Source organism: Abramis brama (genome assembly GCF_963993115.1).
Source record: "Abramis brama genome assembly, chromosome: 9".
Classification (NCBI taxonomy): domain Eukaryota; kingdom Metazoa; phylum Chordata; class Actinopteri; order Cypriniformes; family Leuciscidae; genus Abramis; species Abramis brama.
Window position 1 is genome coordinate 32006625 of NC_139971.1, and position 19964 is coordinate 32026588.

General features: G+C 37.0%; 1 protein-coding gene across 4 annotated transcripts in view; it reads right to left on the reverse strand.

Moving 5' to 3' along the window:
* The window catches only part of btbd11b (BTB (POZ) domain containing 11b), a 66635-nt gene that overhangs the window by 27917 nt on the left and 18754 nt on the right, over window positions 1–19964 (reverse strand). For all 4 annotated transcript variants that reach the window (XM_084125027.1, XM_084125025.1, XM_084125026.1 and 1 more), the window contains one exon: window positions 1372–1515. In XM_084125027.1, coding sequence (XP_083981153.1) covers window positions 1372–1515 — 144 coding nt within the window. The remainder of the gene's footprint in view (window positions 1–1371; window positions 1516–19964) is intronic.

Consider the following 19964-nt stretch of genomic DNA (forward strand, 5'->3'; position numbering starts at 1 on the left):
ACCATCCCAATGGTAAAATATGGTGGCAGCAGCATCATGCTGTGGTGGTGTTTTTCAGCGGCAGGGACTGGGGGACTCATCAGAGTAGAAGGAATGCCCAACGCAGCAAAATATAAGCCTTAATAAAAACTTTGTCCAGTGCATTCGGACTGGGCAGAAGGTTCACCTTCCAAAAGGACAATGACCCTAAGCACACAGCTAAGACAATGCATAAATGTGTGTGTGTGTATATATATATATATATATATATATATATATATTATTATTTTTTTATTACATGGCTTGGTTGAATACCAATGTAGAATGCGGTCTGTTATTTCTTGATAACAGACCGCTGCGAAGTATAACACACCGTTGTCATGAAAAACAGAGCGTTGCTATGGACGCGGAATGGACTATTTTCTTTAGCGGAAGCAATACAATCGTTTTTAAATCAATAAACTCCTTTTTAAATCAATATTTTGTGTCAAATTATTGATTTATTTTGTAGGTAGCCATGTAATAAGCGGGATAATGTATAGCGAGGCGGTTGTTATAGTGAATAACAACCTCTTCAGGCTGATTCAAGACTCACTCCAGTTCAGCCTGTCGGGGTTGTTATTCGCTATAACAACCGCCTCGCTATACATTATCCCTTACATATATATATATATATATATATATATATATATATATATATATATATATGTTTCCAAAATGGTACTGTACATAAAAAAAAATATATATATATATATATATACACTAATTAATTAATTATTTGACATTGCACTGTACTGAAGAACCAGATTGATAATGCACAAAGGATAAACTGCATGCTGTCTAAGTGCTCTGCTGAAGATTTGACCCTTTTAAAAACAGATGTCTAAAGCACTGCATTAAATTCATGGGAAAATCAAATACAGTGTATGGCACTTGTATGAGAGTGGATTGTGTGTATGGGATGTTGAGAGCTAAAGGCCTATTTGAGGTAAGAGAGAGAGACCTGAATCCTGAGCAGATGGATTCCTACTACTAAACACATACCTCTGGTGTGAAATGACTGCAACCTAGGGCTAATTCTTACTTCAAACGAAATGAATTTGCATCTAAATATATATCTTTACCACTCTACACCACCATGCAGCGGTTCCTGAACACTGTGAAAATGTGCTTTACATGCAAATCAAACAGAGCTGCAGATCACCCAACAAAACTTCTACTGAATGAAACTCTTTAAACAGATGTGTGCATACACACGTACACAAACTAGTATTAAACCAAAGAATGATAGCAGCTTCCGCTTTTCTGAGCAAGGAATGATTAGTAGAAAAAAAAAGTATATGGTGCAGAAGAGCTCAATTTAAGTTGAAAAATAGATGTTTGGTTACTCACTGAGCTCAGCAATGCTCCCCACGCGTGTGGCCAGCAGGGACTGCTCAATAGTCCGCTGCTCGGACTGACTGTAGGCGTCTCCAGATTTATTTGAGCGCTGCTGGTTCCTGTGCAGGCTCAAACTGTCCGGCAAACTGAGGATTCCTGCACAAAAGAATTAAACAAAAAGAAAAAAAATCATGTACAGTCAGGGAAAATGCAGCAGTTAAATCCAAGCAACACCAAGACTCTGGGTTTGATTTGGGCAGAACCTTGTATCAAAAGCAACTTGTAGTGCATTAAAGACATATCAAAAACACAAACCCTCCGGGAAATGAATATCTACGGGTGGGTCTTTCGATCTAATGGATTGAAATAAGTTCACGCACCATCACACGGAAAATCATACAGAGAGAGCAGCAACTTTCGTCAGCTTACGCCAAACACTGTGAGTGTGTGTTAGAAATCAGGAATGGTGAAACTGTGCTTGGTACGTTTTTCTTTTTCAAACCAAACTTGGGTCTTCAGTCAACAAGGTTTGAATCCCGTCTGGCGAGAGCGCTTCCCATAATGTTTACACGGTATGCGGAGTGTAGGCGGCCTTTTGTGGCCTTTCGATTACCTCTTGAAGTGGTAAAAAATGGACAAGCTCAAAGCGTTTTAGACCCCGTTGACCAATTTAGCATCATTCACTTGTAATCCGATCTATGAAAATGCTTCTACCAGGTGTAAACAGGGCCCTTTCTCCTGTGGAACACAAAGGAAGATATTTTTAAGAATGTTGGTAACTAAATGATTAAACTGAATGACTTCCACTGAGTCAATGGGAACCCAAATTGGTTACCAACATTCTTCAAAATATCTTCATATAGCAGACTTTCATTTTTGTGTGGACTATCCCTTTAATAATACACAGGTAAACTACACAACAGGTCTCACAGACTCCCTCCTAGGCGGTAACAGGTAAGAAACTTGGCCGGCCTCTTGTTTTGTCAGCTCACAAGGAGAAAGGGAGGTGTATCACCTTTCTGGACATCCAGCAATTACTGTAAAGAACTGCCGCCTTCTATTTGTGGAACATGGATTTGTATACAACTTAATGCTAATGTTTAAATGATGATAAAAGTAAGGATTCTGCACTGAACCAATGCAACAGACTCAACAACACACAGCGATGCTGAAATCAGCATTAGATTGAGGGCTCACTTGTTCAGCACTACTGCACCACCACAAAACTCTTCATCCCGGCTCACAGCCGAACCACCGAGGTGAGACTCCGCTAGTGTCTGAATCACACTGGTTATTGTTTTTAACAGAATGGTTGGGCTCCTCGAAAATTGGATTCACTCTCATCCTTGTGTTTTCATCACTTCCATTGTTGCCAAACACTCCTGGAGCCGACGGCGTGTTAAATTATGATGTGGCTGAAACAAATTACTCTATTTTGTTGTCCACTGACAGAGGGGCTTTCGTTTGAACCATCTCATTTACTCTTGTGAGGCAAATGTAATTTTAGGGGGCTGCCTGAGAGAGAGAATGATGTAAATCTTTAATCAGTTCCCGGCGAGATATGACGACAGAGTACTGTATGTTGCTTATCATAATGTATATTGAGTAATATATCGCTCAACAGACTCATCATAGGTCTTTTAAGGCATGTTATTATTATTCAAAAAATGCACCCTTTCGTAATTACTGTGATATAGATTGTACAGACCATCTTACAGTAAGTGTGTTTTGCTTCAAGGAGGAATAAAAAAATAAGGCGCATCCTGATAGAATTTGAAATAGGTTGCCATGGAGACAAGGCAGGGGTGGAGTGATGGTTACTTGCCTGCGGCATGGGAGGAAGAACAGGTGTTTAGCAATGCAAGACCACACCTCACTGACCTGGGCCTAGTATGCTGCTATTGTATTCATGTGTTATACAAACTAATTCAAAGTCCTGCAGATGTTCATAAATGTTCATAATAAGATCCTGCTCTCCATTTCCCTAGTCTCAGCTCAATGAAGATTGACTGACAGGTGCATAAGATCCTAGATGGGAGCAAAATTCCCCTTTGTTCCGTACAATCTCTTGAGTCCAGAGCTCTTATTAAAACTCTCAGCGGGTCTCTGTGACTGATGAGTGTGCCAGGCTTATGCACAGCCAGCCTGAAACACTTAAAGCAACGGGTGGTAAGACTGGCATCTCGCTCACTTTCCTCTCAGCTCCACTTCCTCAAACAACGGTCAGGGTAAACTTTTCAAATTACAGTAGGCTATAGGCGATAAAAGACACGCACACACACCCTTTAAAAACCTGACTTCTTTCCAAGTTTTTGCCTAATTCTGTTCTGTATGATTATGCTTCAAAAAGAAATTGTGCTAAAACATTTTATGGCAAATTTTCAGTTGGCCTATCCCCCCCAAAAAATAAATTTTTAGTAATTTATGAAGATAAACACATTAGATAACAAAGTATGAGGACACGTAACAGTTATTTTAAAGAAAATAGTTCAAGCTAAAATATTTCACAAAAATAAGGTATAGATAACCTAAAAGGTAAAATTAAGAAAATAAACTATTCTAAGGTTTGGGGTCAATAAGATTTTTTTATGTTTTTAAAGTTTCATATGTTTACCAATGATGTATTTATTTGATCAAAAATACTGTAAAAACAGTAATATGTGAAATAATATATGTGTTAAATGTGTTTTAAAATATAATTCATTCCTCTGATGGCAAAGCTGAATTTTCAGCATCATTACTCCAGTCTTCATAATCACATGATCCTTCAAAAATCATTCTAATATGTTGATTTGGTGCTCTTCTTGAGATTTTTCTTATTTCTTCTTATTGTCAATGTTGAAAAGTTATATTTTTATAATATTTTTTTGTGGAAACCGTGATCCATTTTTCAGGTTTCTTTGATGAATAAAAGTTCAAAAGAACATCATTTATTTAAAATAGAAATCCTTAGTAACATTTGAAATGCCTTTACTGTCACTTTTGATAAATTTAAGGCACACTTGCTGAATAAAAGTAATAGTTTCTTTCAAACAAAATCAGAACACTTTATGTCATGTTGTCTGACAAACGTTAAAAGCAAAAACAAAAAAATAAGAGTAATTGCAAAAATGAAGAAAATGTGTTAATGAAAAACAATGAACTGAGTAAAACTGAGGGCTTAAATACACAGAGGAAGATTATTAACGAAACAAGGAACCGGTGAGTACTTATCAGAAACCATGACTAATAATGAATGAGAATGAATGACTCAAAACAGTGACAGGGAAAACAAAACAGAAACAGAGCACTGTAAAAAGATTTCTATATATCAGAGGTTTCTCTTTGTAGATCCCTGAGTGGGTCAATAATTGAAAATAACCTAGAATAATAATATTAATATTTTAGTATTAATATTTTGCAGGTTATTCAGTGGTCAGGCAGCCTGAGGGCAACAAAAATAATTACCTGCAGTTAAATTATTAAAAAGTAACTGATTAAAAAGAAGAAGAAAATCAGCATTTTGTCGGTATTAAAGATTGTGAAATGTTTATTTTATTAAGAGTAAATAAATGAACTGATCTACTGGAACAACCGAAGCATCAGGGTGCAGAAAAAAAAGCCTAAACCCTGAAACCATACTGTCATTCATACAGTGCCTCCACCACTTAACTCGTGGCTGTAATCAGTTATGGCGATCAGTGTGAAAATGCATTTGCATAATGCTGCATAATAATAAATAAATGATCATGATGCCAGGTCATGATGTGAAAAGTTTTTCCCTCAAGCTCCTTATTCGTCTTCCTCAAGTGTGCAGAATCTTCCAGTGATGCCACTGCAGATTAAGACCTCTCTCGCTCCAGCTCGCTATCCAAAAGGCCTGTGGGTTTGGAAACCATTAAAAGTGTGTCCAAAGTGATACCCGTTCCACAAAGTCTCTATTCTCAAAGAGCTCAGTTTATGATGACATAGGGAAACTGAGAAAAATAGAGCCTCCAGCTTTTCTTTTTCAACTTATGATATACATTTTCTCCATTTTGACTGTCTGCCGGACATCACTAGATTCATTTAAGACATTTGACCTTTGTTTATTTATTTATTTACTATATGTTCATATATATTTACTATATATGTATTAGGGTTGTCATTTTTTTTTCAACGCAATTATTGTAATGCAGCATCGTTTTTTTTCGTCATCCTTTGGCTAGCTTTACATTATATGATTACACTTATTCTTGCAAATGCTTTTAAACTATTCAAGCGCGATAAGACGTGAAAGAGAAGCCAGTGCAGTATCAGTGAATCTCCTGTCTATGTGACACACACACGACTTGTGCGCACAGAAAGCCGCTTTAGACAGCGCTTGAACGGACAAAAACACAAAAGTAGCCCAAAGTGCCCGTTTTGTCGAGTATCCCTGCGAGCACAGTCTTAAATGAGTTAAATAAAGTCTTAAATGAACATAAAGAGTTGTGAGTAAATCGGATGTGTGCCAGATCTGTGTCATGTGCGGCAGGTCTTAAAGTGACAGCAGCCTAATAAACCTGCTGCTGTCTGTCATTACTGTAAATCAAAACAACAAAAGACAGAGAAAATCAATCACTGTTCTTGACTGAATCACATTTGGAGCTTTAATAAGGATAAATCTAAATTTAATTTAGAATTTATGCAGCGAAGATTGTGAACGTGAAGTGTTTAATAACTTTATCCAATTTCTGTATATTTGCCTGTTAGACTTGAATACTTGAAAATCTTAATGTTCTGTTTAGAAAGTTACATGGGTCAAAAACAATGAAAACAATAACTCTTTTGGGGCATTTTGGCAGGGCAAGTAAAAATCTAAACTGGTCTGACTGGGCCAGTAGAAAAATCCTTAGCGTTGAGGCCTGATATATTAAAGGCGTAAAGTTACAATAATGTTGAATGGCTACAATTAATTAATACAATAAAAAAAATCTATCTAATAGAGACGTCAGTATCAGGACTAGTATCAGTGATACTGGCATTCATTCATGAAAAAAAAGATGTCATCAAACAAATATTTGAAATATATTTATGTTGTTTCTACATTAATTTGGAGAATAAATGTGAAATTATTACAATATAAAAATATATTAAAAACTTTTTAACGATTAATCACGATTAATTAAAGAAAAATGTGATTAATTAGTTATATATATAAGTGTGTGCGTATGTGTGTGTGTGTGTGTGAAGAGTGAAAACCAATAAACAAACCTGGGGGGGAAAAATATGACATTTGACTATAAAAGATACAGACCTCGATCTGGGGCTGTGGTTTAGAGCCCACATTACAACTGGAGTGTGTTATTATAAGAGTGATAAGTCAAACATTGTGATGTAGTTTGTTTTTAATAAAGCTTTTTGGTTGGCCTCAAATTGCCAAGGGTTTTCGCTAAACAACCGCTGAGCTTATCAAAACACCAGCAGAATCGACGTTGAAAACTGTTACTTTTATTAAACAAACCGAGCAGATTTCAATGCAAGTCGCTGAATACGAGGGAACGTCTAATGAAGGCGTTTGCCAGGTTTAAACCAGCTGAGGATTGTGGGTGTACAGGCGTCAGAGCCCTGCAACAATGTAAAAACCTAATGAATTCACATTGGCAACACACAACACACCATTTTTGGTTTGGAAAACACATCATCCACAGGATGGCTCAGATCGAGGCTCTATAAAATGATTTGCATTTCACCTCTAGGGTGCCAGAATTGCACTACAGAACTTATCGCATGCTTCACAGTGGACCAGTCTAACAAAAGCGCTTTGACAGGCTAACGGGGACATTAGAAGAGCTGTGTGCTTGGGCAGTCAATGGGGAGGAACCGCTGGGACATACCAGAGTTTTCCCAGCTTTCCCATGCACGCGTGCCGAGTGTGGATTCGCCACTGACCTCAGAGTCTGTATTTAAATCTATTTTAAAGGCCTGTGAAGCCAAGCTTGTTCTCTTAGCCTGAGAATGCAGATTAAAACACACACACATTTTCTGTCTCTTTCCAAGCACAAATGTGGAAAAACAACTCCCTGGATTTCTCACAGAGCAATGCCAGAATGCAAAAGCTAGAAAGTGATTCAAGCCACACAATGTAAACCTACACCCACAACACCTATTACACTCACGCAGCTATGTGCTTGGTCAACTCCTTTACTAACCCTACGCTAGGTTAAAACCCACACATAAGTAAAATAATATCCAATATTTCTTGTGCAAGATGGTATTTCAGTGACACACTAGAGACTTGTGCAATGGCGTTATGTACTACTCCCTGCATGAACACATCCAATATAATTTTAACCATGTACTGGACAATCGAAACAACAAGAGAGAGTTTTGTAATAGGTTAAATCACACATGCTGAATTATGGCAGCCCCATGCAGATGGAGTCCATATGTACGGCAATAAGAACCAGGAATGCTGCATTTCTGGGGAACGGAGGGAGGAGTTTGAAGGGAGAGATGCGGCTATGTCTACATGCGTCGTGTGACTGTGCAGTATGTCTCCAGTGCTGGCTGACCGCAGAGCTTTAATGGTTTTTGGAATCATCTCCAGGGATTTGCTCTGAGTTGTTTGGTGATCAGAAAGTTGGATCGGTCCACGGATTTGTCACTGACGGCATGTCTGTTGGGAGTCGTGGCCTAATGGTTAGCGAGTCTGACTGTTAACCCAAAGGTTGCTGGCTCGATTCTGGCAGGAAATGACTGAGGTGCCCTTGAGCAAGGCACCTAACCCCTAACCACTCCCCAGGGCACCACAGAATAATGGCTGTCCACTGCTCTGGGTGTGTATCACGGTTTGCAGTGTGTGTGTTCACTACTCACTACTCTGCTCCTAATGTGTGTGCACTAACTTGGATGGGTTAAATGCAGAGTACAAATTCCGAGTAAGGGTTAGCATGGCCTTCACATGTCTCTTTCTTTCGAATTTAAGACACACATGACTGTCAGAGAAACAGTCAGCACAAACACTTAAACATTCCCACTAAGCAACTGCGCACACATACATACACTATACACATTAAGAAAACTTTTATTCAGCAAGGATGCATTCAAATCGATCAAAAGTGACATTAAAGACTTTTATTATAGATTTATATTTCAAATGCTGTTCTTCTATTTCTATTCATCAAAGAATCCTAAAAAACACAAAAATATAAAGCAGTATAACTCTTTTTAACTGTGATAATAATAAGAAATGTTTCTTGAGCAGCAAATCAGCATATTAGAATATTTCTGAAGAATCATGTGACAGTGAAAACTGGAGTAAAGATGTAAATAAATGTGTAAAAAGAGTTCAGTTCACTTACCTAAAAAAATTGAGGAAACCTGTTGCCTTAAAATTATTAAGTAAATAAACGTAATGCTTAATTGAAAAAATTAAGTTGTGTGAACTTGACAATTCCACATTACTTAATTTTTTCGATTAAGCATAAAGTTTATTTACTTAATAATTTTAAGGCAACAGGTTTCCTCAATTTTTTTAAGTTAAGTCAACTGATCACTTTCTGTGACCCAAAAAATATAGGTATTAGCCTAGTATTTAATGTAATGGTCACCCTGAAGGCACTTAGAACGTATTTAGGACAAGCAAACACAAGGCCAATAAAAAGATGACATAAACTGAAAAAAAAATGACATGTACATAAACAACATTCACCATAAAAGTCCTATTAACAATAATGATGGATGGACAGATTGTGTGTTGACTTCGAAATGATCCAAGATGGTTCTTAAATTGCAGGTCACATAAACAAGAGCTCTCAAAAGCTTTTTTCTCCCAGTCTTCATTGACATGATTTTTCAAGGTTAAGTGTGCAATTTATGAGCCACAAGAATTCATAAAATGTAAAAACAATAACCGTTCCAGACAGGTCTTCTCAATGCCACTGCCAAATTACTGAAATAAATCAATCAATACTTTACCACAATTAAAGCAAAACGTGTGCTTACATGTAATGATGGCCTTTTTAGACATGGCATAAATGCAAATGTATGGTCTTAAATATATATTAAATAACAATACTTAACAAACAAAAATGTGTTCACAAGCCTAGGTTAAATGTATGCGGTAAGCGTTTGATTCAGTAAAAAGAACTGGTTCACTATATGGTTTTGATTCACTAAAAAGAACCAGCTCCTAAGAATCATTAGTTTGGGAATCAGTTGAACTGATCTGGTCACGCTCTATGGTTTTGATTCAATAAAAAGAAATGGTTCATAAAAGCCATAAATTTGGGAGTCAAACTACACAAGAACTGGCTCATAAGAGTCATTCTTTGGGAATCAGACTTGTCGCCCCGTATACGTTTCGCTCTATATTCAACTGATTGTCATCCGGTTCCAGTATTTTTTAGTGTTATGATCTTTCTATTTACTTTGTTCACTATGGCATCTTTAGAATCAGTGTTGCATTCAAATCTAAATTGTAATTGTATGGAATTATTGTAAATTATTGACTTGCCAAATGAATAAATGTCCTATTGGAAATTCAGTAATCTTCATTGGGAGCATTTGTTATTGATAAAAACCTCAAAATAATATGATTCACACAGGCAGAAATGATATTAATCTCCGCGAAAGCTGATAATAACTGTTATCAGAAGAGATGAAAGGCACTAAAACACAAACAAGGTTGTGTTTACAAGTGGAAACATGCTCTGTGAATGGATGTTGGGTAATGACCATGCTGTGTCTGCCTGCAGCGTGCAACAAAGTGATACTGAACTAAGTGTGTGTCATCGCTAGCCCGGATAGCCTGTGGTACTTTTCTCTGGAAAACTCTGGAAAAAGCACTACCTCCTGCAGTGACCCCGATTACATCACTAAAACAGCACGAGTTTTGCCCCCCGCTCTCCCCTGCTGAAGTAAGCCTTGCTGTCACTAACAATCAAAAACACACGTTGTTCTCTTTTCAGCAATCTGGGACAGCGTGTTATCAGCCAACCCCCACGAAGACCAATCTCTAGGCATGGTTACACTGTACACTGTTGAACAGTTCGGAGGAGATTCCAGTGAGCATTTCCTCTGAGGAATTCGTATCTGAAACTTTATTTTATTTTTTTAGTCGGAACCCATTACTCTTTGCATTCTTCCCGGTGCTGAGAGGTAATTTGCATGCAACTGGGCTCCAAATTGCACAGTAATTGTTTGACTGTATCTGCAGGATTCATCATTTTGACTTTGTTGACAGGCACGCTGGGCAACTGGCTCTTTAACGTGGGCCGCACATGACGTCAGATAATGGTTTGATTGATGCCTAATGAGGGAATTCTGAAACAGCACAGAAGAATAACCAATCAATCCAATAGTTAAAATTGGCATTTGCAAGTCCACATCTTTTATGAGTTCCAGTAAAAGACTCACTGAGCATAATTACGCAACAGTTAATAGTTTCCTACAATTTTCTGATGTTACACCCACTTTTTTACAAGGTCTGCCAGATTCTATGGCATTTAATACAATTAAGAACAACATTCATGCGTTGTCATTCATCAGTCTATTTTTTATTCAGTTACTGCAATCTACGTTGTTTCTGGGAAGAAGAAAAAGTCGATTCCTTTTAAGACAAAAATGAGAGTTTTGGCCAGGGCCAAGTGAAATGTGCAGGATTTTTTACATTAGGTCAGATGTTCTCAAACTTTTTTGGTTAAACCCAACCAAAAGTCATTTGTCAGAGGAGCTTTTTAAGCAAATATTTAGTAAATATTCAGTCTCCTCCACTGACCAGTTTGCGAGACATATGGTGCAAATAAACATATGCGTGTTCGTAATGCATGTAAACGTACATATCATGGCACTGCATTGAATCAAGTGTTTACAAGTGTTTAGACGCTTAAATGTTTTCCTATTGGTCGGATTATTTCAGATTGAGATGATTGAGATATTCACATGATTGAGATGTTTACATGAAGGCTTTTCAGTCCGATTGAGCCATCAATCTGATAACTAACAAATTATTGGTTGCATAAACATAGCTATTTTCTATGCTGAAATTTTTTTCTATTTTTAAAGGAAAATGGGTAGAAGTCTGTAGAATGGATTTAAAATGTGGTGAAATGTGAGATTAGAGTACTACACTTTTGTTTATGAAAGCCCATTTTTACCACAGAGTACAAAAAGCTACAGTAATTGCGACTTTGTTTCTTATAGCTGTGACTTTGTATCTTGCAATACAGATAAAGTAGAACTTTGTGAATGAAGGTTAGTCCAGTTCTTTGGAAAACTGCTAAAATCTGCCAGACAGATTCCACAAGGGCATGACTTTGACCTCTTTATTCAGCTACTCAATAACTTCCGAACACAGAACTTCTGGGATTATCCACCAATAAAACCTGTCATACACACTGGAGAAATGAGCTTATGAGCTTTTCATAGCAAAATGATTAGACCTGGTAATTTTATGGTGCCATGGCTTATTTCAAAGTAAAACTTTCTGTTCTTGCAAAATCAGCATGTACATATATGAACTTTAGTCTTCCTTCATATTTTTATGCAGGTGGTCACTCACAAATGCATCCTTGTTGTCACAGCATTTCCTCCAGGCATAATAGCATTACCATCACATTACTGTTGCTCTCTTCATCTCATACACAAACACATAGACACGTATACTGTATAAATACACACACAACTGCATCAAGCAATAGCAATGTGATGGGAAAACAAGGAAAAGTTTTCTCAAACGTTCTCAACAGCATGTCACCATAGCACCTCATTCACACTTTAACATTGCAAAAACCCTTTTCATACACACAAAGTGAATATAGATGTCAAGAAAGAAATTATTATATATTTTTTTATATATCTTTTGCTTTAATTCTTATGAATAAACTGTGTGGCAAGATGCATTTGGGGCTCAGCTTGCAAAATATGCTTGTTTAATGAATTTGACTGATGGTGTGAATCAGCTCTGGTGTGTTCAGAGACACACTTTCTAACCTTTGTAAACAAAATATACGACATTAGCTGAGCATGCAAAACAACAGCTGGTGCTCCCCTCTATGGCAAGCAAGAGGGCTCGGAGATAATCGTATCCATTAAGACAACAGAGCCTGTGTTTATGGAACAAAAGTGTAAGTATTATTCTGTTCGACATGATCTCGGCTGTGAGGAACGCTGGAAGCGGATCTCCACTAGCGTATTCTGACTCAGAGCTCTGAGCTTGGCTCCAGCTCGCAGTCTAGCAGAAACCAACTCCAACCCAGAGACCCGGAGTAGATGAAGCGTGTTAATTTGATTTCCAAATGTTCAACTTGCCTTATTCCTCCCCTTTGAACAAACTCCTCAAGCTGAGAGCCAAAACTGGGAGAGGTTTATGCAACACATTAATGAAAAATATTATTGGAAACAGCCTCTTAACTACAGATTAAAGTTCAAGGTTCCCTGCAGAACCTTTTTCAAAATTCACATCTCAAGGTCAATGTTTCAAGCTAAAAAGTGTTTTTAGGCTTGTTTTTAGACCTCTGATGACCGATTGTGGCTTTCTTATTTGTGATAGCCAAATACATTAAAGCCAAGCTAAAAGTGTTTCAATAGGCATATTCACATGCATTACATAATGCTGAATTGACTGCCAAAGAGGTCACAGCTAATGTTGTTTGAAAAGAGGGTGGAAACCCCCTAAGAAAATCAGACCAGTCTCCAGGAGTTGTTTCCAAATTTGAAATTTGAGTCCAATCTTGGGTGGATCAAAATAATGTTAAATTTGTGGGGGAAAAGATTTTGTATTAACAGCTACAGTATCTTTAATTACATGGCTAGCTTGAGCCAATATGCGTCATGCCTTGTACTTTAGAAGGTTATTAAGTCCGTTTTTGTAAAATTTTACATAATCTATCACACAAGAATGACTCAACCTAAATTAATAAAAGATATGTTGGAAAATTCTGATGGGGTAAAAAAAAAAAAAAATGTAATGCTAGAATCTAATCCTGTGTAATTGGGAGATAAATACACTTTTTTTGTGTGTGTTTCAGTTTTTAGAAATATTTCAAATAGGACATGAAATAATTACACTTTCAAAACCGTGTGTGTGTGTGTGTTTGGTGAACTTCATCAAATAAAAAATGAAAAATGCTAGCGTAACGGGGAGAAGAGACTACAAACCCTTCAAAACTCCCTATATTATAGATGATGTCAACAGCTAAGCACTTCCTGTGATGCATTGACCTTGACTTTGCTTATCTGGGTGGTGATCTTCCAATCCTGAGGTCCAATTTGGAATGTTTCTAAAGGCTAGACCAAGTACATCCTGCAACAGATTACATGTCAAGTAACAAAACATATTTAAAATCAATGAGATTAGTTATTTTTTATACTTCCTGACCCCTGGACTCCAGCTCTAATCCTCACTGTCTGTAGACATTAACCAGCACTGCAGAAGTATTTCCAGGTTATTCCCTACGTTTCCAATGCAATTTTGCTGTTGGGTGACACTTTTGGTATCAGTGCAGTTTCACAGAACTGCTTCAAAATCCACTTACTGAAACTCTGCTGTGGCAGTGACATCATTCAACACTAAATCATAGGCTTAATTCAATTGTGCAACAGAGTTCCCATCATAAAATTGCTGTCATAAACATGTTTAAAAGAAAGATGACTAAAAACTGTAGCACAGAAATTACAGAACGCTCCCTGAAAGAGTTAATCAACAACATTTCTAAAGGTCTCCTTAAAAACCACTCTGACAAAACAGAGTGATTTAGACACACAAAAAACACAATTTCTTCAAAATACTAGAAGCGCACATTAAAGCAGTCGTCAACCGAAACCGACTTCACAGAAATACACACGTCATCTGGAGTCAGCTTGTACCTTTCGTGTGAAATATCGCCCTGTTATTACTTCATGTGGGTGCCACGCTGCTTTGGCATTGTTTACACCCACGAGCAACAGCTTTGCAGATTAGCATGTGCAAGTGACAGCATGTGTTGTAAAGGACCACTTCTGCTTCGGTGACAAGCAATACCCCATTCACTTCATGTCCTCCATCCTTCTCATCTTATTGTGCCTCATTCCCCCAAACTCCCACCCAATCAACACACATAATAAGCTTAAAGAGAACGGTCCAAACCACACTTTTCATAAAAAGTGATTGTTGCAATTATGAGCAATGAAAGCACAGTGAAGAACAACACTGGGAAAAGTTCATGCTGTAATTACAAGGTACGAGATTTGTAGAAAATGCCTGAAGAATAAAAGACGTTTTGGAGGTGCAGAGACCAGCTTAATGTTACTACTGTGCTTGAATTGGGAAAGCTTTGTTGATTTTCCAGAGGTGTGGAGAATGGGAAAGGTTCACCGTTACAGAAAAAAGACTAGACCCATTTACCTAATCTTAATTACTAAAACACAACTTTTATAGTTCACTGTAAACTTGGACGTTGAATGAACAGAAATGAGGCATTTAGATGCTTAGCAAGGGCTTGGTTAACATGCAACATTAATTTGACCAAATGTTCATATGGTTTGTTAACTTTTCTTGGCTATTTAAAGGGACAGTTCACCCAAAAATGCAAACTCCTTGTGTTGCAAAAAAACCCCTGAAAAGGTCACTAATCTAGCAACAAAGTCATTGAGCTGGCAAGACTGAAAGAAACATATGAAACTCAATGGCGCCCAAATAACATTGGATCATTTAATAGCATGGACAAAAACATTTTTTTAGAGTAAAGACAGTTTTTGGGTGACCTAGCGACTTAAATGTCAAAGGCAAATTAAGTTTAGAATAGTATTATTAAACTTAATAAAATTCAAAACACACCAAAATGTTTCCAAGAGGGAAAAGTCTATAGTAGTTAAACATGATCGCGTTTTGACTGTGAGCCGAGACATGACATCCGTACTTAATACTGTTCTGTGTAACAGACCTGAGTGGATTTGAACTCACCGTCCGTCTCTTGGGTCTCGGTGACTGAGTGAACCTGATAGAATTACAGACTTCCTGAATTTGCAGTTGAGAGACGGCCAAAAGTAACTAAACAGATTCAAATCTATAGCAGAAAAAAAATCACTATTTTTATCCATAACAGTTTGTGGACAAGTATATGTTCTCAGCTTCCATCTCTGGCCTTAATTCAATCTACGTACCATTTTGGCTGAAACAAAGTAAGCGACTTGGCAATGTCACACGAGAGTGATTGTACAATGGTATTAGTATCTATCCCCATATCACAAAACATCAGCCTTGGGCTAAATTGTGGCTCTCTACACTTCTGCTTTTAATTCTGTTCTTAAACTTTATTGAATGGGTTTCAACAGGAAATGTGAGATCATGCAGTGAAGCTTCTGTTGAGAGGTCTACAGTTCATATTCAGGCTAACACACTCACTGTCTACACTGAGACTGACATAATCAATGTTGCATGCTTGGAGCATTGACAGCTCCATTGATTATAACGAGACTGTTTTGGTTTTGTTGCTCGCTTGGAGTGTGTAATAAAGTGCAAATGAACAAAAATGAGCCCTGTTCATCCTCCAGAAGTACATGGTAATGAAAAATTATTTTACACAAAGTGATGAAAGAAACAACAAACCACTTCACTGCCAGTGAAAAAACAAATCACTTGCAGTGAAAGTGCTAGAAATAACGTACTTAAAGAAATACTTAAAGTTCACATACTTAAAGAAACACACTTTATGTTCTCAGCATGTAATTTTGTACCAAAACAACTTGATTCATTTGCAAATAACAAGAAAAAAATGAGGCGAAAAAACCCCGAATTAATTCAGTTATTTTCGAGAGATATTTTCTTTTAAAGAAATTGCTTTTTAAGAACTACAAACAGCTGGTAGGGACTACACGACATTCCTCCCGGGTTAGTGATATCACAAACCCTAAATTTACATAAACCCTGCCCCTGGGAACGCGATTTATAGATTATCATGACAGAATATGCTAATCAATGACTAGAAGATATCTACACTACATAAATTCATCAACTAACCATTCAGAAATGTTGTCTACATGTTGTCACTTCTTCTTGAGTCTCTCCATCTTTGTCTGACTCCGGTTTGAACATAAAAGGCTAAAAGTTTTAGAATTTTTCAGGACACAAGCTGTTGTAGCTCCGCCCCCTGTGCTGGGAGCAGCAGCTCATTTGCATTTAAAGGGAAACTGTGCGTTTTTGCTCACCCTCAAATTTAAACATGCTATATAAAAATATCTGTGGGGTATTTTGAGCTAAAACTTCACATACACACTCTGGGGACATCAGAGACTTATTTTACATCTTGTGAAAAGGGCATTGTACCACCCCTTTAATATATTATAATTTTATAATTTTATAGGCCTCACAAAAAATTAAGATTGTCAATATCTATCCCATTTTTATAGAAATGATCAATACTACATAAATATAACAATTCATGTTTAATAACTTAAATGTCACATATATTATATAAAGAAAAGCTACTGAAATTAAACATTTTTCATTCTGTTTTTTTTTTGGGGGGGGGGGGGGGGGGGGGGCTTAGCATTTAATTGGCTGATGACAACACAAGAACACCCATAACCTTCAGTTGTCCTTTTTACACTTTAAACATGTTTGCACTAGTACATTCTCTGCTATACATGCAAAATACATGCATTTGAATTTATCTAATCGTCAATAGAGAAAAAAGCTCTTTCTGACAGATGGTGTAGTTACATTATCTACCAGCAGTGGAAAAACAATGACATACCTGAGTAGAACTTAATATTCTATGACTTTCTATTTTGCACCAATAGTGCAGGTGGGTCTTGACAAATTCACAGTATGACCACCTCTTCAGTCACCAGTACATCACTATACCTCAGTCATGATCTAACCATGTGGAATGTCTTGGATGATAACTTTGACATTGATCCTTGGGAAAAGTACCAAATGGCTACCCTTAATAGATATAAAATATAGGCACAAAATAGTTTTTTTTTTAAACACACCTGCATATAAAGCATAAGATTTGCCTGCATTGAAAAAGCATGAGATTTGTTGCTGGAGCATATGAAATACAATCAGTCCTTTGTCAGCTGGACAGCTTGACTTCATCAGCAGTTTTCCAAACCACAAAACACAAAAACCTCCATGACCTTCACAAAACGCACTTGATCACAGAAACCTCAGTGCTATGTTAATTAATTGGATCTTCTTTAGTATTAAAATAGTTCACATCCATTTATAAAGGCAAAAGTAATATATACAGTGTTGTAATTATTTGACCAGACATTTTTTCAGGAAAATGATTTTCCATATTTGAAACCCTTTTCACGTGTCTGAAATTTGTCTTGATTTTAGAACATCTACTGCGCAAATAGTTAAGCCAAAAAAGAATTCCTGTTATCATTTACTCATCTTGTCATTCCAAACCCAAATTACTTTCTTTCTTTCTTTTGTGGAACACAAAATAATACTATATTTGTAAATGATGTCACTCATTTCATGTGTCAGTCATTTCTATGAAAACATAATGAATTGGGACTAGAGCATTCCAAAGAATCATAAAGGTGGTTCATAGGGAACAACCTGTTTTCCAAGACTTCTGAAGACATATGATCAATTTGAGTGAGAAACAGATAACAATAACTTACTGTTAATCAATACTTCCGAGTTGAACTTGATTACCAAATAGGTCCAATTTGTGAATGAATCATTCAGACTGTTTTGTGAAAAGAAATAAAGATTCATTCAAAAGATGACTCAAAAGAATGATTTCGTCACAAAATGGATATTGCTACTTCTCTTATTTTCTCTGTCATATGGCTTCAGAAGACAAAATAGGCAGTGCATTTCCCACAGTCTCATGACACTTTAATGGTGCTTTTTTGTCATTTTAGAGCATTTTGGTCCACATTTTCTTTCATTATATTGACAAGAGTGGGCAAGAAAAGACGACTTTGGAATGACATGAGGGTGAGTAATTTTTTTGGGTGAAATTTGAGACTGTGTTGAGAAAAACTGGACACCTATCCATCCTGGTTGAATACATTTAGTTTGCTGATATTCCCATAAGGTCAAGTGCATAATGGGGTTTGGCCAAGTAATGAGTAAGCCACAAATATGGCAGCCACAGCTTTGGCTGTTGATGACATGTTTGTACACTTACTAACATATCTGACCTAAGCTGCTTTTATCACTGATGCTCCAGAATATCATATATAGGACCATGAACATTGAATACATATATGTCCTCTACATAATGCACAGACAGCTGACAGCTGTGCTGAATTGAAAAGTGAACCCCTGTCAGTTACACAAAGGCTCAAATGTCTAGTAAGATTATAGGGAATATTCTTATCACTTTTGGCCTCGTTAGTTGCCAGGTGGATTGATGAAATAATTTCCATATGGCACTGACAACTGTGTGGGAAAGCAGCCTAGCACGGGCATATCTATGAGAGCAGGAACAAATACAGTCTCTAGAGATCAAATCGCACACTCAGGATGAAGTTTGTTCAGTAACAGAGAAACTCAATGTCAGCAAGCTTCACTTTGTGGATTGGCTCCGCTCCATCTTACAGATCTCATCAGGGCAAAACGTCTTCTCAATGTTTCTTTAATGTTTTCAAAGTCATTTTAATGTCTCAGCAGACCTAATTAAAAAATCAGTAAAATCAGTGATAATGCCCTGGACATCTTACATTGGCCTTTCTGAATTTGTGCTCCCTGGTAAACTAATGTTATGTAGTGCATTGGCAGACATCTCATCCATTGAGCCATGGAGCTGTCCAAAAACTATCCAGATCCCCACAACCTGGGCTTACATTGCGCTCACACCATATCAGATTTTTCATAAATAAAATGTTTAAATTGACAGCCCTAAAAAAACAGCACGACTGAGAGTGCGACATTGCTTTTACACAACACAAGTCTATATTGGGTAGCTTACATTTGTAGATACAAAACTGGCAGTGTAGATCCAAACAAAGTAGCAGCGCAGCTTTGCGCATCTCCACGCAACCCCAGTGTAGTGGCGTTTCGTTCCTGAAAGAATCAGTGTTTCGAACAAATCGGTTGAGCGAACAATTCAATGAATTACCCTTCACACTTGTTATGGACTTGAATCAGTGTGTTCGAACAAATCAGTTGAAGGAATCAGTTGAATGAATATAAAGACATTAATTTGCCGCCACCTACTGGCGTAACAATGTAACATGCAGAAAGAATCACTGAAAGCTCCCCACCACTAATACACAGACTGACAGCTTGTTTTGTATAGCCTAAATGTATTCATTTAAATATTACACATATCAATCTTTATTCTGACATGTAAAAATAAAATGGTTGACAATTAACAACCTCTACACACAGCCTATTTATTATATCCAGTGCTACCTGCTGTATGTTTGGGTCACTGACGAATAAGGTTCATAAAAGTGTAAAAAAATGTTTAAAAAAATTGCAAGCTAATACAATTGCTGTAGTGATTAATGAATGTTGCCATAGAAATTAGTCATTTCAGCTCAAGAGAAGAAGTTGTCAAGTTGTAACTATGGTAATTCTGAAATGATGTGAATGCATTTATTAGTTTTATATTATGCATTTCGTTTTGTATTTGTTTATTTATTTATTAAAATCTGTTGATTGTTCGCCAGTTCCCGCCTCCTTCTTCCCATAACATCTGACCTTGCTA